General features: G+C 51.8%; 1 protein-coding gene across 3 annotated transcripts in view; it reads left to right on the top strand.

The window, feature by feature from the left end:
* The window catches only part of LOC147729385 (uncharacterized), a 387,516-nt gene that overhangs the window by 300,274 nt on the left and 63,595 nt on the right, over positions 1-23,647 (top strand). For all 3 annotated transcript variants that reach the window (XM_086959688.1, XM_086959690.1, XM_086959691.1), the window contains exon 5: positions 20,030-20,232. In XM_086959688.1, coding sequence (XP_086815814.1) covers positions 20,030-20,232 — 203 coding nt within the window. The remainder of the gene's footprint in view (positions 1-20,029; positions 20,233-23,647) is intronic.

The following is a 23,647-nucleotide window of genomic DNA, read 5'->3' on the forward strand; positions in this document are numbered from 1 at the left end:
GCCTGCATTCAGAGCCTTGTTGTAGTTGCAGAGCTGGCCTTTCATGGGTTGCAGGAGTTCCCTTCCATGGGTTGGATCACTGAGGATACATTGGTGGTCTTGCATTCAGGACCTTGTTGAAGTTGCAGAGCTGGCCTAGCGTGAGTTGCAGGAGTTCCCTTCCATGGGTTGTATCACTAAGGATGCATTGGTGGTCTCGCATTCAGGGCCTTGTTGAAGTTGCAGAGCTGGCCTAGCGTGGGTTTCAGGCGTTCCCTTCCATGGGTTGTATCACTGAGGATGCATTGGTGGTCTCGCATTCAGGGCCTTGTTGAAGTTGCAGAGCTGGCCCAGCATGGGTTGCAGGAGTTCCCTTCCATGGGTTGTATCACTGAGGATGCATTGGTGGTCTCGCATTCAGGGCCTTGTCGAAGTTGCAGAGCTGGCCTAGCGTGGGTTGCAGGTTCCCTTCCATGGGTTGAATCACTGAGGATGCATTGGTGGTCTCGCATTCAGGGCCTTGTTGAAGTTGCAGAGCTGGCCTAGCGTGGGTTGCAGGTTCCCTTCCATGGGTTGTATCACTGAGGATGCATTGGTGGTCTTGCATTCAGGGGCTTTGTAGAAGTTGCAGAGCTGGCCTAGCGTGGGTTGCAGGAGTTCCCTTCCATGGGTTGTATCACTGAGGATGCATTGGTGGTCTCGCATTCAGAGCCTTGTTGAAGTTGCAGCGCTGGCCAAGCGTGGGCTGCAGGCGTTCCCTTCCATGGGTTGTATCACTGAGGATGCATAGGTGGTCTTGCATTCAGGACCTTGTTGAAGTTGCAGAGCCGGCCTAGCATGGGTTGCAGCAGTTCCCTTCCATAGGTTGTATCACTGAGGATGCATTGGTGGTCTTACATTCAGGGCCTTGTTGAAGTTGCAGAGCTGACCTAGCATGGGTTGCAGGAGTTCCCTTCCATGGGTTGTATCACTGAGGATGCATTGGTGGTCTTACATTCAGGGCCTTGTTAAAGTTGCGGAGCTGACCTAGCATGGGTTGCAGGAGTTCCCTTCCATGGGTTGTATCACTGAGGATGCATTGGTGGTCTTACATTCAGGGCCTTGTTGAAGTTGCGGAGCTGACCTAGCAAGGGTTGCAGGAGTTCCCTTCCACGGGTTGTATCACTGAGGATGCATTGGTGGTCTTGCATTCAGGGCCTTGTTGCAGAGCTGGCATAGCGTGGGTTGCAGGTTCCCTTCCATGGGTTGTATCACTGAGGATGCATTGGTGGTCTTGCATTCAGGACCTTGTTGAAGCTGCAGAGCTGGCCAAGCGTGGGCTGCAGGCGTCCCCTTCCATAGGTTGTATCACTGAGGATGCATTGGTGCTCTTGCATTCAGGGCCTTGTTGAAGTTGCGGAGCTGACCTGGCATGGGTTGCAGCAGTTCCCTTCCATAGGTTGTATCACTGAGGATGCATTGGTGGTCTTGCATTCAGGACCTTGTTGAAGCTGCAGAGCTGGCCTAGCGTGGGTTGCAGGAGTTCCCTTCCATGGGTTGTATCACTGAGGATGCATTGGTGGTCTTGCATTCAGGGCCTTGTTGAAGTTGCAGAGCTGGCCTAGCGTGGGTTGCAGGCGTTCCCTTCCATGGATTGTATCACTGAGGATGCATTGGTGCTTTAGCATTCAGGGCCTTGTTGAAGTTGCAGAGCTGGCCTAGCGTGGGTTGCAGGCGTTCCCTTCCATGGATTGTATCACTGAGGATGCATTGGTGGTCTCGCATTCAGGGCCTTGTTGAAGTTGCAGAGCTGGCCTAGCGTGGGTTGCAGGTTTCCTTCCATGGGTTGTATCACTGAGGATGCATTGGTGGTGCCTGCATTCAGGGCCTTGTTGAAGTTGCAGAGCTGGCCTAGCAAGGGTTGCAGGAGTTCCCTTCCATGGGTTGTATCACTGAGGATGCATTGGTGGTGCCTGCATTCAGGGCCTTGTTGAAGTTGCAGAGCTGGCCTAGCGTGGGTCGCTGGAGTTCCCTGCCATGGATTGTATCACTGAGGATGCATTGGGGGTGCCTGCATTCAGGGCCTTGTTGAAGTTGCAGAGCTGACCTAGCGTGGGCTGCAGGAGTTCCCTGCCATGGATTGTATCACTGAGGATGCATTGGTGGTCCTGCATTCAGGGCCTTGTTGCAGAGCTGGCCTAGCGTGGGTTGCAGCAGTTCCTTTCCATGGATTGTGTCACTCAGGATGCTTTGGTGGTCTCGCATTCAGGGCCTTGTTGAAGTTGCAGAGCTGGCCTAGCGTGGGTTGCAGGAGTTCCCTGCCATGGATTGTATCACTGAGGATGCATGTGGTGGTCTTGCATTCAGGGCCTTGTTGAAGTTGCAGAGCTGGCCTAGCGTGGGCTGCAGGAGTTCCCTTCTATAGGTTGTATCACTGAGGACGCATTGTTGGTCTCGCATTCGGGGCCTTGTTGAAGTTGCGGAGCTGGCCTAGCAACGGTTGCAGCAGTTCCTTTCCATGGATTGTGTCACTCAGGATGCATTGGTGGTCTTACATTCAGAGCCTTGTTGAAGTTGTGGAGCCTGCCTAGCATAGGTTGCAGCAGTTCCTTTCCTTGGATTGTATCACTGAGGATGCATTGGTGGTCTCGCATTCAGGGCCTTGTTGAAGTTGCAGAGCTGGCCTAGCGTGGGTTGCAGGAGTTCCCTGCCATGGATTGTATCACTGAGGATGCATGTGGTGGTCTCGCATTCAGGGCCTTGTTGAAGTTGCAGAGCTGGCCGAGCGTGGGCTGCAGGCGTTCCCTTCCATGGGTTGTATCACTGAGGATGCATTGGTGGTCTTGCATTCAGGGCCTTGTTGCAGAGCTGGCCTTTCATGGGTTGCAGGAGTTCCCTTCCATGGGTTGTATCACTGAGGATGCATTGGTGGTCTTGCATTCAGGACCTTGTTGAAGTTGCAGAGCTGGGCTAGCGTGGGTTGCAGGAGTTCCCTTCCATGGGTTGTATCACTCAGGAGGCATTGGTGGTCTTGCATTCAGGGCCTTGTTGAAGTTGCAGAGCTGGCCTAGCGTGGGTTGAAGGAGTTCCCTGCCATGGATTGTATCACTGAGGATGCATTGGTGGTCTCGCACTCAGGGCCTTGTTGAAGTTGCAGAGCTGGCCTAGCGTGGGTTGCAGGAGTTCCCTGCCATGGATTGTATCACTGAGGATGCATTGGTGGTCTCGCATTCAGAGCCTTGTTGAAGTTGCAGAGCTGGACTAGCAAGGGTTGCAGGATTTCCCTTCCATGGGTTGTATCACTGAGGATGCATTGGTGGTCTTGCATTCAGAGCCTTGTTGTAGTTGTAGAGCTGGCCTTTCATGGGTTGCAGGAGTTCCCTTCCATGGGTTGTATCACTGAGGATACATTGGTGGTCTTGCATTCAGGACCTTGTTGAAGTTGCAGAGCTGGGCTAGCGTGGGTTGCAGGAGTTCCCTTCCATGGGTTGTATCACTCAGGATGCATTGGTGGTCTTGCATTCAGGGCCTTGTTGAAGTTGCAGAGCTGGCCTAGCGTGGGGTGCAGGAGTTCCCTTCCATGGGTTGCATCACTGAGGATGCATTGGTGGTCTTACATTCAGGGCCTTGTTGAAGTTGCAGAGCTGGCCTAGCGGGGGTTGCAGGAGTTCCCTTCCATGGGTTGTATCACTCAGGAGGCATTGGTGGTCTTGCATTCAGGGCCTTGTTGAAGTTGCAGAGCTGGGCTAGCATGGGTTGCAGGAGTTCCCTTCCATTGGTTGTATCACTGAGGATGCATTGGTGGTCTTGCATTCAGGGTCTTGTTGAAACTGCAGAGCTGGCCTAGCGTGGGCTGCAGGAGTTCCCTTCCATGGGTTGTATCACTGAGGATGCATTGGTGGTCTTGCATTCAGGACCTTGTTGAAGCTGCAGAGCTGGCCTAGCGTGGGTTGCAGGAGTTCCCTTCCATGGATTGTATCACTGAGGACGCTTTGGTGGTCTTGCATTCAGGGCCTTGTTGCAGAGCTGGCCTAGCGTGGGCTGCAGGAGTTCCCTTCCATGGAGTGTATCACTGAGGATGCATTGGGGGTGCCTGCATTCAGGGCCTTGTTGAAGTTGCAGAGCTGACCTAGCGTGGTTTGCAGCAGTTCCTTTCCATGGATTGTGTCACTCAGGATGCATTGGTGGTCTCGCATTCAGGGCCTTGTTGAAGTTGCAGAGCTGGCCTAGCGTGGGTTGCAGGAGTTCCCTTCAATGGATTGTGTCACTGAGGATGCATTGGTGGTCTTACATTCAGGGCCTTGTTGAAGAGCTGGCCTAGCGTGGGTTGCAGGTGTTCCCTTCCATGGATTGTATCACTGAGGATGCATTGGTGGTCTCGCATTCAGGGCCTTGTTGAAATTGCAGCGCTGGCCTAGCATGGGTTGCAGGAGTTCCCTTCCATGGGTTGTATCACTGAGGATGCTTTGGTGGTCTTGCATTCAGTGGCTTTGTTGAAGTTGCAGAGCTGGCCTAGCATGGGTTGCAGCAGTAGACTCCATGGATTGTATCACTGAGGATGCTTTGGTGGTCTTGCATTCAGGGCCTTGTTGTAGAGCTGGCCTAGCGTGGGTTGCAGGTGTTCCCTTCCATGGGTTGTATCACTGAGGATGCATTGGTGGTCTTGCATTCAGGGCCTTGTTGCAGAGCTGGCCTAGCGTGGGTTGCAGGCGTTCCCTTCCATGGGTTGTATCACTCAGGAGGCATTGGTGGTCTCGCATTCAGGGGCTTTGTAGAAGTTGCAGAGCTGGCCTAGCATGGGTTGCAGGAGTTCCCTTCCATGGATTGTATCACTGAGGATGCATTGGTGGTCTTGCATTCAGGACCTTGTTGAAGTTGCAGAGCTGGCCGAGCGTGGGCTGCAGGTGTTCCCTTCCATTGGTTGTATCACTGAGGATGCATGTGGTGGTCTCGCATTCAGGGCCTTGTTGAAGTTGTAGAGCTGCCTAGCATGGGTTGCAGCAGTAGCCTTCCATGGATTGTATCACTGAGGATGCATTGGTGGTGCCTGCATTCAGGGCCTTGTTGAAGTTGCAGCGCTGGCCTAGCGGGGGTTGCAGGTGTTCCCTTCCATTGGTTGTATCACTGAGGATGCATGTGGTGGTCTCGCATTCAGGGCCTTTTTGAAGTTGCAGCGCTGGCCTAGCGGGGGTTGCAGGTGTTCCCTTCCATTGGTTGTATCACTGAGGATGCATGTGGTGGTCTCGCATTCAGGGCCTTGTTGAAGTTGCAGCGCTGGCCTAGCGGGGGTTGCAGGTGTTCCCTTCCATTTGTTGTATCACTGAGGATGCATTGGTGGTCTCGCATTCAGGGCCTTGTTGAAGTTGCAGAGCTGGCCTAGCATGGGTTGCAGCAGTTCCCTTCCATAGGTTGTATCACTGAGGATGCATTGGTGGTCTTACATTCAGGGCCTTGTTGAAGTTGCGGAGCTGACCTAGCATGGGTTGCAGGAGTTCCCTTCCATGGGTTGTATCACTGAGGATGCATTGGTGGTGCCTGCATTCAGGGCCTTGTTGAAGTTGCAGAGCTGGCCTAGCGTGGGTCGCAGGAGTTCCCTTCCATGGGTTGTGTCACTCAGGATGCATTGGTGGTCTTACATTCAGGGCCTTGTTGAAGTTGCAGAGCTGACCTAGCGTGGGTTACAGCAGTTCCTTTCCATGGATTGTGTCACTCAGGATGCATTGGTGGTCTCGCATTCAGGGCCTTGTTGAAGTTGCAGAGCTGGCCTAGCGTGGGTTGCAGGAGTTCCCTTCAATGGATTGTGTCACTGAGGATGCATTGGTGGTCTTACATTCAGGGCCTTGTTGCAGAGCTGGCCTAGCGTGGGTTGCAGGAGTTCCCTGCCATGGATTGTATCACTGAGGATGCATGTGGTGGTCTCGCATTCAGGGCCTTGTTGAAGTTGCAGAGCTGGCCGAGCGTGGGCTGCAGGCGTTCCCTTCCTTGGGTTGTATCACTGAGGATGCATTGGTGGTCTTGCATTCAGGGCCTTGTTCCAGAGCTGGCCTTTCATGGGTTGCAGGAGTTCCCTTCCATGGGTTGTATCACTGAGGATGCATTGGTGGTCTTGCATTCAGGACCTTGTTGAAGTTGCAGAGCTGGGCTAGCGTGGGTTGCAGGAGTTCCCTTCCATGGGTTGTATCACTCAGGAGGCATTGGTGGTCTTGCATTCAGGGCCTTGTTGAAGTTGCAGAGCTGGCCTAGCGTGGGTTGAACGAGTTCCCTGCCATGGATTGTATCACTGAGGATGCATTGGTGGTCTCGCACTCAGGGCCTTGTTGAAGTTGCAGAGCTGGCCTAGCGTGGGTTGCAGGAGTTCCCTGCCATGGATTGTATCACTGAGGATGCATTGGTGGTCTCGCATTCAGAGACTTGTTGAAGTTGCAGAGCTGGCCTAGCAAGGGTTGCAGGAGTTCCCTTCCATGGGTTGTATCACTGAGGATGCATGTGTGGTCTTGCATTCAGAGCCTTGTTGTAGTTGTAGAGCTGGCCTTTCATGGGTTGCAGGTGTTCCCTTCCATGGGTTGTATCACTGAGGATACATTGGTGGTCTTGCATTCAGGACCTTGTTGAAGTTGCAGAGCTGGGCTAGCGTGGGTTGCAGGAGTTCCCTTCCATGGGTTGTATCACTCAGGATGCATTGGTGGTCTTGCATTCAGGGCCTTGTTGAAGTTGCAGAGCTGGCCTAGCGTGGGTTGCAGGAGTTCCCTTCCATGGGTTGCATCACTGAGGATGCATTGGTGGTCTTACATTCAGGGCCTTGTTGAAGTTGCAGAGCTGGCCTAGCGGGGGTTGCAGGAGTTCCCTTCCATGGGTTGTATCACTCAGGAGGCATTGGTGGTCTTGCATTCAGGGCCTTGTTGAAGTTGCAGAGCTGGGCTAGCGTGGGTTGCAGGAGTTCCCTTCCATTGGTTGTATCACTGAGGATGCATGTGGTGGTCTCGCATTCAGGGCCTTGTTGAAGTTGCAGAGCTGGGCTAGCGTGGGTTGCAGGAGTTCCCTTCCATGGGTTGTATCACTGAGGATGCATTGGTGGTGCCTGCATTCAGGGGCTTTGTAGAAGTTGCAGAGCTGGCCTAGCGTGGGTTGCAGGAGTTCCCTTCCATGGATTGTATCACTGAGGACGCTTTGGTGGTCTTGCATTCAGGGTCTTGTTGAAGTTGCAGAGCTGGCCTAGGGTGGGTTGCAGGCGTTCCCTTCCATGGATTGTATCACTGAGGACGCTTTGGTGGTCTTGCATTCAGGGTCTTGTTGAAACTGCAGAGCTGGCCTAGCGTGGGCTGCAGGAGTTCCCTTCCATGGGTTGTATCACTGAGGATGCGTTGGTGGTCTTGCATTCAGGACCTTGTTGAAGCTGCAGAGCTGGCCTAGCGTGGGTTGCAGGAGTTCCCTTCCATGGATTGTATCACTGAGGACGCTTTGGTGGTCTTGCATTCAGGGCCTTGTTGCAGAGCTGGCCTAGCGTGGGCTGCAGGAGTTCCCTTCCATGGAGTGTATCACTGAGGATGCATTGGGGGTGCCTGCATTCAGGGCCTTGTTGAAGTTGCAGAGCTGACCTAGCGTGGGTTGCAGCAGTTCCTTTCCATGGATTGTGTCACTCAGGATGCATTGGTGGTCTCGCATTCAGGGCCTTGTTGAAGTTGCAGAGCTGGCCTAGCGTGGGTTGCAGGAGTTCCCTTCAATGGATTGTGTCACTGAGGATGCATTGGTGGTCTTACATTCAGGGCCTTGTTGAAGAGCTGGCCTAGAGTGGGTTGCAGGTGTTCCCTTCCATGGATTGTATCACTGAGGATGCATTGGTGGTCTCGCATTCAGGGCCTTGTTGAAATTGCAGCGCTGGCCTAGCATGGGTTGCAGGAGTTCCCTTCCATGGGTTGTATCACTGAGGATGCTTTGGTGGTCTTGCATTCAGTGGCTTTGTTGAAGTTGCAGAGCTGGCCTAGCATGGGTTGCAGCAGTAGACTTCCATGGATTGTATCACTGAGGATGCTTTGGTGGTCTTGCATTCAGGGCCTTGTTGCAGAGCTGGCCTAGCCTGGGTTGCAGGTGTTCCCTTCCATGGGTTGTATCACTGAGGATGCATTGGTGGTCTTGCATTCAGGGCCTTGTTGCAGAGCTGGCCAAGCGTGGGTTGCAGGCGTTCCCTTCCATGGGTTGTATCACTCAGGAGGCATTGGTGGTCTCGCATTCAGGGGCTTTGTAGAAGTTGCAGAGCTGGCCTAGCATGGGTTGCAGGAGTTCCCTTCCATGGATTGTATCACTGAGGATGCATTGGTGGTCTTGCATTCAGGACCTTGTTGAAGTTGCAGTGCTGGCCGAACGTGGGCTGCAGGTGTTCCCTTCCATTGGTTGTATCACTGAGGATGCATGTGGTGGTCTCGCATTCAGGGCCTTGTTGAAGTTGTAGATCTGCCTAGCATGGGTTGCAGCAGTAGCCTTCCATGGATTGTATCACTGAGGATGCATTGGTGGTGCCTGCATTCAGGGCCTTGTTGAAGTTGCAGCGCTGGCCTAGCGGGGGTTGCAGGTGTTCCCTTCCATTGGTTGTATCACTGAGGATGCATGTGGTGGTCTCGCATTCAGGGCCTTGTTGAAGTTGCAGCGCTGGCCTAGCGGGGGTTGCAGGTGTTCCCTTCCATTGGTTGTATCACTGAGGATGCATTGGTGGTCTCGCATTCAGGGCCTTGTTGAAGTTGCAGAGCTGGCCTAGCATGGGTTGCAGCAGTTCCCTTCCATAGGTTGTATCACTGAGGATGCATTGGTGGTCTTACATTCAGGGCCTTGTTGAAGTTGCGGAGCTGACCTAGCATGGGTTGCAGGAGTTCCCTTCCATGGGTTGTATCACTGAGGATGCATTGGTGGTCTCGCATTCAGGGGCTTTGTAGAAGTTGCAGAGCTGGCCTAGCATGGGTTGCAGGAGTTCCCTTCCATGGATTGTATCACTGAGGATGCATTGGTGGTCTTGCATTCAGGACCTTGTTGAAGTTGCAGAGCTGGCCTAGCGTGGGTTGCAGGTGTTCCCTTCCATGGGTTGTATCACTGAGGATGCATTGGTGGTCTTGCATTCAGGGCCTTGTTGCAGAGCTGGCCTAGCGTGGGTTGCAGGCGTTCCCTTCCATGGGTTGTATCACTCAGGAGGCATTGGTGGTCTTGCATTCAGGGTCTTGTTGAAACTGCAGAGCTGGCCTAGCTTGGGTTGCAGGAGTTCCCTTCCATGGAGTGTATCACTGAGGATGCATTGGGGGTGCCTGCATTCAGGGCCTTGTTGAAGTTGCAGAGTGTAGAAATCAATGAAGTCTGGTAGACAGCTCTTGTAGTTGATAGTTTATTCACAGAGCTTGCCTAGCGTGGGTTGCAGGAGTTCCCTTCCATGGAGTGTATCACTGAGGATGCATTGGTGGTCTCGCATTCAGGGGCTTTGTAGAAGTTGCAGAGCTGGCCTAGCATGGGTTGCAGGAGTTCCCTTCCATGGATTGTATCACTGAGGATGCATTGGTGGTCTTGCATTCAGGACCTTGTTGAAGTTGCAGAGCTGACCTAGCATGGGTTGCAGGTTCACTTCTATGGATTGTATCACTGAGGACGCTTTGGTGGTCTTGCATTCAGGGCCTTGTTGCAGCGCTGGCGTAGCGTGGGCTGCAGGTTCACTTCTATGGATTGTATCACTGAGGTCGCATTGGTGGTCTTGCATTCAGGGCCTTGTTGCAGAGCTGGCCTAGCGGGGGTTGCAGGTGTTCCCTTCCATGGGTTGTATCACTCAGGAGGCATTGGTGGTCTCGCATTCAGGGCCTTGTTGAAGTTGCAGAGCTGGCCTAGCGTGGGTTGCAGGAGTTCCCTTCCATGGGTTGTATCACTGAGGATGCATTGGTGGTCTTGCATTCAGGGCCTTGTTGCAGAGCTGGCCTAGCGTGGGTTGCAGGAGTTCCCTTCCATGGGTTGTATCACTGAGGATGCATTGGTGGTCTCGCATTCAGGGGCTTTGTAGAAGTTGCAGAGCTGGCCTAGCGTGGGTTGCAGGAGTTCCCTTCCATGGGTTGTATCACTGAGGACGCTTTGGTGGTCTTGCATTCAGGACCTTGTTGAAGCTGCAGAGCTGGCCTAGCGTGGGTTGAAGGTTCACTTCTATGGATTGTATCACTGAGGACGCTTTGGTGGTCTTGCATTCAGGGCCTTGTTGCAGAGCTGGCCTAGCGTGGGTTACAGGCGTTCCCTTCCACGGGTTGTATCACTGAGGACGCATTGGTGGTCTTGCATTCAGGGTCTTGTTGAAACTGCAGAGCTGGCCTAGCGGGGGTTGCAGGCGTTCCCTTCCATGGGTTGTATCACTGGGGATGCATTGGTGGTCTTTCATTCAGTACCTGGTTCAAATTGCAGAGCTGGCCTAGCGTGGGTTGTGGTGCAACACTGTATGATCAACAACAAAAAACACAGGGTGTCTTAATGCCAGTGAATCTGGCTAGGCTGTCCTAAAAGAATATAAGGTCAAAACAAAAGGTGCCCAAGTCACCACAGACCTGCCTAGAATAGGAAGCAACTTTCTATCTGGAGATCCATCAAACACTCAACAAACTCAAAATGAATACACAAGTGGTGATCAAAATCCATACCATCAAATAGTGGACTACCATCAAAAAGACTCAGTGGTCAGTCATATCATCTGGCTATCCACCTTGTGAATAGGCTGTTCATCGAGACTAATAGCCACACAATTATTTGGTAGTATTGGATCAAGTCCATAATCATCTATGGATCGCCTGATGATAGCTAATATATGATGGTTATAACGATTGTAAAAATACTAGTGCAACATAAATGAAAGTGGTGAGTTAAAATAGGATGGTGTGTCCTCAATCAAACTTTATTCTGTAGCAGGGCACATCTCCTAATTAAAAACCAGAACAGATCAAAAAGACAGTATTAGCAAATATCTGTCAAAAAAGGGCCAGCCTGTTTCTGCCTATTGGACACTCAATCCCTTGGCTTTCATCTGGGCCTCTGCTCTCAAAATGTTGCAACTGCTATCAAAAAGTGTGACCAAATGAAAATCGCAAACAATAACAAAACAAGTGGAAAGGTTGGAAACAATACAACCTGTACCAACCGTGAAACACAGTTCCTCCGTGTCAATAGAAATTCATAAATCTATGAAAACAATACAATCATTGTAATTAATACATTTTTCATGTGTTCACTAGTTCCCAAACAAAAGTGTTCCCAAATACAAATTGTTAGATAACACACTCAATATTGCCCACCCGAAATGACAGGGAAAAGGACCTCACCTCACCTGGACCGTGCTCAGGTCTACGAGGCCCGCTCTATGGTTAGGAGAAATGCAAACAGAAAGGAGAGACATCATATGGCTACTATATCGGTAGTCCCTGGTGTCAACAATTCCCCTCTGTTCAATATGTCATCCTCCTCCCTTTATAAATACTTTCACAGAGAAAACACCCCTTGGTCTCAAAGTGTCCCTCTGGGCATGTGTTTTTTTGAGTATGATATCATTAAAAACACACATTCTAACTTGTCTCATTACGCATGCAAATGGGGACATCATCTATTAATATACCAACCATGGTCATCTATTTGCCTGTCACCAAATGTCTCAGAAATGTATCTACTCTCCTTGATAAATATAAATCTCTAATTCCTTGGTAGCATAGATGGAGCCTTACCTCTCCGTCGGTACCTCAAGCTCACTCCTGAGACTTGGGGGAGGCAGCGAACGGAGAGGAGGCGTATTTATCATCAGTATTTGTCACGGACTCTTTTGTTCGCGGGCACATATTTAGCGTGTCTGTGCGTGAGCCCACTTGTAATTGTGCCTTCATAAAATCCCTTATTGTTAGTGCATATTGTCAGAATAACTTACATCAAAGGTGATCCTGCTCCGTGAAAAATCACTGCCCTTCCAGGTAAACACCATTGAGCAGCGGAGCAACACACTATTACAGAAACTACAAACTGACCTCAGAGCGTCATTGTTTGTAGTTCCACCGCCAGTCAGAAAGAACCAATGGATCGCGCTACTATTAGAACTACGGAATGGCGTTAAGACGTCTCTATCCGTAGTTCAGTAGAGGTCCAAGTATTGGCGAATAGAATCATTTAGCGATCCCTAGCAGTTATTAATATACAAGCGCACCAGCGGTCTGGCAAACTAAGTGGGTGCTCTTCAATGTCGCTAGGGCGAACCATCAACGCCACTCAAAGACGCTGTCCGAGCGTGGGTTGCAGGAGTTCCCTCCCATGGATTGTATCACTGAGGATGCATTGGTGGACTTACATTCAGGGCCTTGTTGAAGTTGCAGAGCTGACCTAGCGTGGGTTGCAGCAGTTCCCTTCCATGGATTGTATCACTGGGGATGCATTGGTGGTCTTGCATTCAGGGCCTTGTTGAAGTTGTAGAGCTGGCCTAGCGTGGGTTGCAGGAGTTCCCTTCCATAGGTTGTATCACTGAGGATGCATTGGTGTTCTCGCATTCAGGGTCTTGTTGAAGCTGCAGAGCTGGCCTAGCGTGGGTTGCAGGAGTTACCTTCCATGGGTTGTATCACTCAGGAGGTATTGGTGGTCTTGCATTCAGGGCCTTGTTGAAGTTGCAGAGCTGGCCTAGCGTGGGTTGCAGGTTCCCTTCCATGGATTGTATCACTGAGAATGCATTGGTGGTCTTGCATTCAGGGTCTTGTTGAAGCTGCAGAGCTGGCCTAGCGTGGGTTGCAGGAGTTCCCTTCCATGGGTTGTATCACTGAGGATGCATTGGTGGACTTACATTCAGGGCCTTGTTGAAGTTGCAGAGCTGGCCTAGCGTGGGTTGCAGGAGTTCCCTTCCATGGAGTGTATCACTGAGGATGCATTGGTGGTCTTGCATTCAGGGCCTTGTTGAAGTTCTAGAGCTGGCCTAGCGCGGGTTGCAGGAGTTCCCTCCCATAGGTTGTATCACTGAGGATGCATTGGTGGTCTTGCATTCAGGGTCTTGTTGAAGTTGCAGAGCTGGCCTAGCGTGGGTTGCAGCTGTTCCTTCCATGGGTTGTATCACTGAGGATGCATTGGTGGGCTTGCATTCAGGGCCTTGTTGAAGTTGCAGAGCTGGCCTAGCGTGGGTTGCAGGTTCCCTTCCATGGATTGTATCACTGAGGATGCATTGGCGGTCTTGCATTCAGGGCCTTGTTGCAGAGCTGGCCTAGCATGGGTTGCAGGAGTTCCCTTCCATGGGTTGTATCACTGAGGATGCATTGGTGGTCTTGCATTCAGGGCCTTGTTGCAGAGCTGGCCTAGCGGGGGTTGCAGGTGTTCCCTTCCATGGGTTGTATCACTCAGGAGGCATTGGTGGTCTCGCATTCAGGGCCTTGTTGAAGTTGCAGAGCTGGCCTAGCGTGGGTTGCAGGAGTTCCCTTCCATGGGTTGTATCACTGAGGATGCATTGGTGGTCTTGCATTCAGGGCCTTGTTGCAGAGCTGGCCTAGCGTGGGTTGCAGGAGTTCCCTTCCATGGGTTGTATCACTGAGGATGCATTGGTGGTCTCGCATTCAGGGGCTTTGTAGAAGTTGCAGAGCTGGCCTAGCGTGGGTTGCAGGAGTTCCCTTCCATGGGTTGTATCACTGAGGACGCTTTGGTGGTCTTGCATTCAGGACCTTGTTGAAGCTGCAGAGCTGGCCTAGCGTGGGTTGAAGGTTCACTTCTATGGATTGTATCACTGAGGACGCTTTGGTGGTCTTGCATTCAGGGCCTTGTTGCAGAGCTGGCCTAGCGTGGGTTACAGGCGTTCCCTTCCACGGGTTGTATCACTGAGGACGCATTGGTGGTCTTGCATTCAGGGTCTTGTTGAAACTGCAGAGCTGGCCTAGCGGGGGTTGCAGGCGTTCCCTTCCATGGGTTGTATCACTGGGGATGCATTGGTGGTCTTTCATTCAGTACCTGGTTCAAATTGCAGAGCTGGCCTAGCGTGGGTTGTGGTGCAACACTGTATGATCAACAACAAAAAACACAGGGTGTCTTAATGCCAGTGAATCTGGCTAGGCTGTCCTAAAAGAATATAAGGTCAAAACAAAAGGTGCCCAAGTCACCACAGACCTGCCTAGAATAGGAAGCAACTTTCTATCTGGAGATCCATCAAACACTCAACAAACTCAAAATGAATACACAAGTGGTGATCAAAATCCATACCATCAAATAGTGGACTACCATCAAAAAGACTCAGTGGTCAGTCATATCATCTGGCTATCCACCTTGTGAATAGGCTGTTCATCGAGACTAATAGCCACACAATTATTTGGTAGTATTGGATCAAGTCCATAATCATCTATGGATCGCCTGATGATAGCTAATATATGATGGTTATAACGATTGTAAAAATACTAGTGCAAAATAAATGAAAGTGGTGAGTTAAAATAGGATGGTGTGTCCTCAATCAAACTTTATTCTGTAGCAGGGCACATCTCCTAATTAAAAACCAGAACAGATCAAAAAGACAGTATTAGCAAATATCTGTCAAAAAAGGGCCAGCCTGTTTCTGCCTATTGGACACTCAATCCCTTGGCTTTCATCTGGGCCTCTGCTCTCAAAATGTTGCAACTGCTATCAAAAAGTGTGACCAAATGAAAATCGCAAACAATAACAAAACAAGTGGAAAGGTTGGAAACAATACAACCTGTACCAACCGTGAAACACAGTTCCTCCGTGTCAATAGAAATTCATAAATCTATGAAAACAATACAATCATTGTAATTAATACATTTTTCATGTGTTCACTAGTTCCCAAACAAAAGTGTTCCCAAATACAAATTGTTAGATAACACACTCAATATTGCCCACCCGAAATGACAGGGAAAAGGACCTCACCTCACCTGGACCGTGCTCAGGTCTACGAGGCCCGCTCTATGGTTAGGAGAAATGCAAACAGAAAGGAGAGACATCATATGGCTACTATATCGGTAGTCCCTGGTGTCAACAATTCCCCTCTGTTCAATATGTCATCCTCCTCCCTTTATAAATACTTTCACAGAGAAAACACCCCTTGGTCTCAAAGTGTCCCTCTGGGCATGTGTTTTTTTGAGTATGATATCATTAAAAACACACATTCTAACTTGTCTCATTACGCATGCAAATGGGGACATCATCTATTAATATACCAACCATGGTCATCTATTTGCCTGTCACCAAATGTCTCAGAAATGTATCTACTCTCCTTGATAAATATAAATCTCTAATTCCTTGGTAGCATAGATGGAGCCTTACCTCTCCGTCGGTACCTCAAGCTCACTCCTGAGACTTGGGGGAGGCAGCGAACGGAGAGGAGGCGTATTTATCATCAGTATTTGTCACGGACTCTTTTGTTCGCGGGCACATATTTAGCGTGTCTGTGCGTGAGCCCACTTGTAATTGTGCCTTCATAAAATCCCTTATTGTTAGTGCATATTGTCAGAATAACTTACATCAAAGGTGATCCTGCTCCGTGAAAAATCACTGCCCTTCCAGGTAGACACCATTGAGCAGCGGAGCAACACACTATTACAGAAACTACAAACTGACCTCAGAGCGTCATTGTTTGTAGTTCCACCGCCAGTCAGAAAGAACCAATGGATCGCGCTACTATTAGAACTACGGAATGGCGTTAAGACGTCTCTATCCGTAGTTCAGTAGAGGTCCAAGTATTGGCGAATAGAATCATTTAGCGATCCCTAGCAGTTATTAATATACAAGCGCACCAGCGGTCTGGCAAACTAAGTGGGTGCTCTTCAATGTCGCTAGGGCGAACCATCAACGCCACTCAAAGACGCTGTCCGAGCGTGGGTTGCAGGAGTTCCCTCCCATGGATTGTATCACTGAGGATGCATTGGTGGACTTACATTCAGGGCCTTGTTGAAGTTGCAGAGCTGACCTAGCGTGGGTTGCAGCAGTTCCCTTCCATGGATTGTATCACTGAGGATGCATTGGTGGTCTTGCATTCAGGGCCTTGTTGAAGTTGTAGAGCTGGCCTAGCGTGGGTTGCAGGAGTTCCCTTCCATAGGTTGTATCACTGAGGATGCATTGGTGTTCTCGCATTCAGGGTCTTGTTGAAGCTGCAGAGCTGGCCTAGCGTGGGTTGCAGGAGTTACCTTCCATGGGTTGTATCACTCAGGAGGTATTGGTGGTCTTGCATTCAGGGCCTTGTTGAAGTTGCAGAGCTGGCCTAGCGTGGGTTGCAGGTTCCCTTCCATGGATTGTATCACTGAGAATGCATTGGTGGTCTTGCATTCAGGGTCTTGTTGAAGCTGCAGAGCTGGCCTAGCGTGGGTTGCAGGAGTTCCCTTCCATGGGTTGTATCACTGAGGATGCATTGGTGGACTTACATTCAGGGCCTTGTTGAAGTTGCAGAGCTGGCCTAGCGTGGGTTGCAGGAGTTCCCTTCCATGGAGTGTATCACTGAGGATGCATTGGTGGTCTTGCATTCAGGGCCTTGTTGAAGTTCTAGAGCTGGCCTAGCGCGGGTTGCAGGAGTTCCCTCCCATAGGTTGTATCACTGAGGATGCATTGGTGGTCTTGCATTCAGGGTCTTGTTGAAGTTGCAGAGCTGGCCTAGCGTGGGTTGCAGCAGTTCCTTCCATGGGTTGTATCACTGAGGATGCATTGGTGGGCTTGCATTCAGGGCCTTGTTGAAGTTGCAGAGCTGGCCTAGCGTGGGTTGCAGGTTCCCTTCCATGGATTGTATCACTGAGGATGCATTGGCGGTCTTGCATTCAGGGCCTTGTTGCAGAGCTGGCCTAGCATGGGTTGCAGGAGTTCCCTTCCATGGGTTGTATCACTGAGGATGCATTGGTGGTCTTGCATTCAGGGTCTTGTTGAAGCTGCAGAGCTGGCCTAGCGTGGGTTGCAGGTTCCCTTCCATGGATTGTATCACTGAGGATGCATTGGTGGTCTTGCATTCCGGGCCTTGTTGAAGTTGCAGAGCTGGCCTAGCGTGGGTTGCAGGCGTTCCCTTCCATGGGTTGTATCACTGAGAATGCATTGGTGGTCTTGCATTCAGGACCTTGTTGAAGCTGCAGAGCTGGCCTAGCATGGGTTGCAGGAGTTCTCTTCCATGGGTTGTATCACTGAGGCTGCATTGGTGGTCTTGCATTCAGGGCCTTGTTGCAGAGCTGGCCTAGCATGGGTTGCAGGAGTTCCCTTCCATGGGTTGTATCACTGAGGATGCATTGGTGGTCTTGCATTCAGGGTCTTGTTGAAGCTGCAGAGCTGGCCTAGCGTGGGTTGCAGGTTCCCTTCCATGGATTGTATCACTGAGGATGCATTGGTGGTCTTGCATTCAGGGCCTTGTTGAAGTTGCAGAGCTGGCCTAGCGTGGGTTGCAGGAGTTCCCTTCCATGGAGTGTATCACTGAGGATGCATTGGTGGTCTTGCATTCAGGGCCTTGTTGAAGTTGCAGAGCTGGCCTAGCGGGGGTTGCAGGAGTTCCCTTCCATTGGTTGTATCACTGAGGATGCATGTGGTGGTCTCGCATTCAGGGCCTTGTTGAAGTTGCAGAGCTGGCCTAGCGTGGGTTGCAGGCGTTCCCTTCCATGGGTTGTATCACTCAGGAGGCGTTGGTGGTCTTGCATTCAGGACCTTGTTGAAGCTGCAGAGCTGGCGTAACATGGGTTGCAGGAGTTCCCTTCCATGGGTTGTATCACTGAGGATGCATTGGTGGTGCCTGCATTCAGGATCTTGTTGAAGTTGCAGAGCTGGCCTAGCGTGGGTTGCAGGTTCCCTTCCATGGATTGTATCACTGAGAATGCATTGGTGGTCTTGCATTCAGGGTCTTGTTGAAGCTGCAGAGCTGGCCTAGCGTGGGTTGCAGGAGTTCCCTTCCATGGGTTGTATCACTGAGGATGCATTGGTGGACTTACATTCAGGGCCTTGTTGAAGTTGCAGAGCTGGCCTAGCGTGGGTTGCAGGAGTTCCCTTCCATGGAGTGTATCACTGAGGATGCATTGGTGGTCTTGCATTCAGGGCCTTGTTGAAGTTCTAGAGCTGGCCTAGCGCGGGTTGCAGGAGTTCCCTCCCATAGGTTGTATCACTGAGGATGCATTGGTGGTCTTGCATTCAGGGTCTTGTTGAAGTTGCAGAGCTGGCCTAGCGTGGGTTGCAGCAGTTCCTTCCATGGGTTGTATCACTGAGGATGCATTGGTGGGCTTGCATTCAGGGCCTTGTTGAAGTTGCAGAGCTGGCCTAGCGTGGGTTGCAGGTTCCCTTCCATGGATTGTATCACTGAGGATGCATTGGCGGTCTTGCATTCAGGGCCTTGTTGCAGAGCTGGCCTAGCATGGGTTGCAGGAGTTCCCTTCCATGGGTTGTATCACTGAGGATGCATTGGTGGTCTTGCATTCAGGGTCTTGTTGAAGCTGCAGAGCTGGCCTAGCGTGGGTTGCAGGTTCCCTTCCATGGATTGTATCACTGAGGATGCATTGGTGGTCTTGCATTCCGGGCCTTGTTGAAGTTGCAGAGCTGGCCTAGCGTGGGTTGCAGGCGTTCCCTTCCATGGGTTGTATCACTGAGAATGCATTGGTGGTCTTGCATTCAGGACCTTGTTGAAGCTGCAGAGCTGGCCTAGCATGGGTTGCAGGAGTTCTCTTCCATGGGTTGTATCACTGAGGCTGCATTGGTGGTCTTGCATTCAGGGCCTTGTTGCAGAGCTGGCCTAGCATGGGTTGCAGGAGTTCCCTTCCATGGGTTGTATCACTGAGGATGCATTGGTGGTCTTGCATTCAGGGTCTTGTTGAAGCTGCAGAGCTGGCCTAGCGTGGGTTGCAGGTTCCCTTCCATGGATTGTATCACTGAGGATGCATTGGTGGTCTTGCATTCAGGGCCTTGTTGAAGTTGCAGAGCTGGCCTAGCGTGGGTTGCAGGAGTTCCCTTCCATGGAGTGTATCACTGAGGATGCATTGGTGGTCTTGCATTCAGGGCCTTGTTGAAGTTGCAGAGCTGGCCTAGCGGGGGTTGCAGGAGTTCCCTTCCATTGGTTGTATCACTGAGGATGCATGTGGTGGTCTCGCATTCAGGGCCTTGTTGAAGTTGCAGAGCTGGCCTAGCGTGGGTTGCAGGCGTTCCCTTCCATGGGTTGTATCACTCAGGAGGCGTTGGTGGTCTTGCATTCAGGACCTTGTTGAAGCTGCAGAGCTGGCGTAACATGGGTTGCAGGAGTTCCCTTCCATGGGTTGTATCACTGAGGATGCATTGGTGGTGCCTGCATTCAGGATCTTGTTGAAGCTGCAGAGCTGGCCTAGCGTGGGTTGCAGGAGTTCCCTTCCATGTGTTGTATCACTGAGGACGCATTGGTGGTCCCGCATTCAGGGCCTTGTTGAAGTTGCAGAGCTGGCCTAGCGCGGGTTGCAGGTTCCCTTCCATGGATTGTATCACTGAGGATGCATTGGTGGTCTTGCATTCAGGGCCTTGTTGAAGTTGCAAAGCTGGCCTAGCGTGGGTTGCAGGAGTTCCCTTCCATGGGTTGTATCACTGAGGATGCATTGGTGGTCTTGCATTCAGGGCCTTGTTGAAGTTGCAAAGCTGGCCTAACGTGGGTTGCAAGAGTTGCCCTTCCATGGGTTGTATCACTGAGGATGCATTGGTGGTCTTGCATTCAGGGCCTTGTTGCAGAGCTGGCCTAGCGTGGGTTGCAGGCGTTCCCTTCCATGGGTTGTATCACTGAGAATGCATTGGGGTCTTGCATTCAGGACCTTGTTGAAGCTACAGAGCTGGCCTAGCGTGGGTTGCAGGCGTTCCCTTCCATGGATTGTATCACTGAGGATGCATTGGTGGTCTTTCATTCAGTGCCTGGTTCAAGTTGCAGAGCTGGCCTAGCGTGGGGTGTGGTGCAACACTGACCGTCCTGTTCAGTGTTTGCATGTTAAGTTCAGCGAGATGGCTTGCAGGTACAGTTGTATAACGTGAGTACGTGCTGTGTTGAGTTTAGAGCGCACACTCACAGTAAGAGTTAAAGCAGGATGGACCTTCCATTGTCTGCCCTCTCTCTGTCTCACCTGCCCTCATGTTTTGTCTCTGGTTTCTCCTCATGAAGTCCATCCCGTGGATCGAGTACCCGTCCTGGTCAGGAGACGACCTCACAGACCTGCCGACGAAGGGAAGGCTCATTGGTCCGGTGGCCATCGTGGATGGGCACGTGCTGCCAGCACCCCCGCTTGAGATCTGGGAGAATAAAACGGCGGGGTACAGCGACGTCCCGTTTGTTGTTGGAACTACCATGCAGGAAGCGGAGTTCGGGTAAGAGAGGCGGTGATGACGAAACACAGCCAACCCCCTGAGAGATGGGGACAAAGACAGAGCAGAGGAACACACTCTTTCTACATGTGGGCTGGAAGACTTTAGGTTCCTGTCTTTGGCGCAGCCTTTCATTACTTCCTTTCCCCCCTGGTACTGACAAAAACCACAGCTGCTGGGTGTTAGTCTGTACCTTCCACAGGTACAATAAAGAGGGTTCGCCAGTACTTGGCTGAGGAGAGGGAACAGTCCTCGCTGTACTGGGTGGTGGTTCTTCTGTGTGTGTCTGTGTGTGTGTGTCTGTGTCTATGTGTGTCTGTCTGTGTGTCTCTGTATCTCTGTGTGTGTGTGTGCGTGTGTGTGTGTGTGTCTCTCTGTGTCTGTGTGTGTATCTGTGCCTGTGTGTCTCTGTGTCTGTCTGTGTGTGTGTGTCTCTGTGTCTGTCTGTGTGTGTCTGTGTGTGTCTGTGTGTGTCTGTGTGTGTCTGTGTGTGTCTGTCTGTGTGTCTCTGTGTCTGTCTGTGTGTGTCTGTGTGTCTGTCTGTGTGAGTGTGTGTGTCTGTGTGTGTATCTCTGTGTCTGTGTGTGTGTGTCTGCGTGTCTGTCTGAGTGTGCCTTTGTCTGTGTGTGTCTGTCTGTGTGTCTCTGTGTCTGTGTGTGTGTGTCTCTCTTTGTCTGTGTGTGTGCCTCTGTGTCTGTGTGTGTCTGTGTGTGCCCGTGTGTGTGTCTGTCTGTGTGTGTCTCTGTGTGTGTGTCTGTGTATGTGTGTCTGTGTGTGTGTGACTGTGTATGTGACTGTGTGTGTCTGTGTGTGTGTTTCTGTGTCTGTGTGTGTGTGTCTCTGTGTCTGTGTGTGTGTTTGTCTGTGTGTGTGTGTGTGTGTTTCTGTGTGTGTGTGTGTGTGTCTCTGTGTGTGTCTGTCTGTGTCTATCTCTGTCTGTCTGTGTCTGTCTGTGTGTGTTTCTCTCTGTGTCTGTGCGTGTGTCTGTGTGTGTGTCTCCATGTCTGTGTGTGTGTGTCTCTGTGTCTGTGTGTGTGTGTGTGTGCATGTCTGGGTGTGTGTCTCTTTGTGTGTCTCTTTGTCTGTGTGTGTCTGTGTGTGTGTGTGTATGTGTGTGTCTGTGTCTGTGTGTGTCTCTGTGTCTGTCTGTCTCTGTGTGTGTCTGTGTCCGTCTGTGTGTGTCTCTGTGTGTGTGTGTCTGTCTGTGTGTGTCTCTGTGTCTGTGTGTGTGTCTCTGTGTCTGTGTGTGTCTCTGTGTGAGTGTGTCTGTCTGTGTGTGTCTCTCGGTGTGTGTGTGTCTGTGTGTGTGTGTCTGTGTGTGTGTCTGTGTGTGTGTCTGTGTGTGTCTCTGTGTCTGTTTGTGTCTCTGTTTGTGTGTGTCTGTCTGTCTCTGTGTGTCTGTCTGTGTGTCTGTCTGTGTGTGTGTCTCTGTGTCTGTGTGTGTGTTTGTCTGTGTGTGTGTGTGTGTCTGTGTCTGTATATCTGTATCTGTGTGTGTGTGTGTTTGCGTGTCTGGGTGTGTGTCTCTGTGTGTGTGTCTGTGTGTGTCTCTGCCTGTGTGTGTCTGTGTGTGTGTGTGTCTCTGTGTCTGTGTGTGTGTGTCTCTTTGTCTGTGTGTGTGCCTCAGTGTCTCTGTGTGTCTGGCTGTGTGTGTCTCTGTGTGTGCCTGTCTGTGTGTGTCTCTGTGTTTGTGTGTCTGTCTGTGTGTGTCTGTGTGTGTGTGTGTCTCTGTGTCTGTGTGTGTGTGTCTCTGTGTCTGTGTGTGTGTCCGTCTGTGTGTCTCTGTGTGTGTGTGTGTCTGTGTGTGTGTGTGTGTCTCTGTGTCTCTGTGTGTTTCTTGTGCTTGTTAGTGTGTGTCTCTGTGGTAGCCGCACTGGTGGTCCTACTTACTTGCAGGGGTTTCAACTCGGGTTGGTAGCGTCGATAGTCCAGCCGGACTAGAGAGTTCCTTGAGCCGCGACGACGTCAGCAGGGTTCGCTCTGGAGGAAGTTCTGGGGGAGCCGCGACGACGTCAGCAGGGCTCAGTAGGTTCGGTAGAGGTCTTCAAGATTCACGCTCGAGCCGCGACGAGGTCAGCAGAGCTCCGATGGTTCAGTTCCAAGAACGAGTCGCGACAGCATCAGCAGGGCTCAAAGAGTTCACGAGGTTCAGTTCAGCCTCGATCAGATCAGCAGGGCTTCCTTGTCCAAGATACAACTGCCTCTAGTTCAGGGACGGGCCCTTGATATAGTCCAGTGGCCCTTTGATGTCCGGACCTTCACAGGCGGAGGTCTTAGGCTTTGGGGGCGGCCCGTGGGTGAGGTCCGGCGGTTGGTCCTTTGATCCCTTTGAGGATGCGTCCGGGAATTCCCAGACGCCCAGCAGGTCTGGAGCCAGCACTCGGGGAGGCCAGAGGTGCAATCAAAACTGGCCCCCAGGGGAAGGCCAGAGGTGTGACAGAAACCAGTCTCTCAGGGGAGACCGGAGGTGTCACCGAAACTCCTTGTCTACGCTCACTAGGGTAGCCCTCACCCTCCCAACGGGGGTTGGCGCGTCTGGAGCCTATGCTGCGCTGGGGCTGGAGTCATGCTAGGCCCACGGAGTCAGGGATCTCGGGAAGGGAAAATGACAGCCGGGGGGCTTATGGGGCCTTGCGGGGTCAGGGCGCGCGAGCTGGGAAGGTGGCCGGGGACAAGCCAATGCGGATCGTGGGCGTTTGGTCGGACATGGCCAGGGCAGCTAGGGGTTTCTAGGTACGGAGCTGGGCTAACGGGGAGCCATGTCGCGGGGGGGGGGACCACGCCACGATCCAGGTCCAACACGCGTCCCCCCCGCTGAAGGCAGAGAGAACTACCCATCCCCTTGGGGGTTCTCTTCACTGAGGCGGAAGAATCGGGACAGGCCGTTGGCGTTGGCGTGGTCAACACCTGGCCGGTGCTCAACAGTGAAGTCCATCCCCAGGAGAAAGATGGACCATCGCAACAACTTGGGGTTCTTCCCTCTCATTTGCATTAGCCACCGGAGGGGTCGGTGGTCGGTCTGGACCCGGAAGTGAGTACCGAACAGGTAGGGCCTCAGCTTCTTCAGGGCCCAAACCACCGCGAAGGCCTCCCGCTCGATGGTGCTCCACCTTTGCTCTCGAGGGAGTAACCTCCGGCTAATGAAGGCCACTGGCTGATCCAGGTCTTTCTCGTTCAATTGGGACAGGACGGCCCCGATGCCATGCTCGGACGCGTCTGTCTGGACGACAAACTCTTTGGAGTAGTCGGGGACCTGCAGCACAGGGGCAGTGCACATGGCGTGCTTCAGGGCTTCAAACGCCTCACGGCAGGCGGGGGTCCAGCTAACTTTCTTCGGCTGGTTTTTGAAGGTCGATTCCGTGAGGGGCACTACGATGCTGCCATACCCCTTTATGAACCTTCGGTAGTACCCCGTGAG

Source organism: Lissotriton vulgaris, chromosome 2_2 (genome assembly GCF_964263255.1).
Source record: "Lissotriton vulgaris chromosome 2_2, aLisVul1.2, whole genome shotgun sequence".
Lineage (NCBI taxonomy): Eukaryota > Metazoa > Chordata > Amphibia > Caudata > Salamandridae > Lissotriton > Lissotriton vulgaris.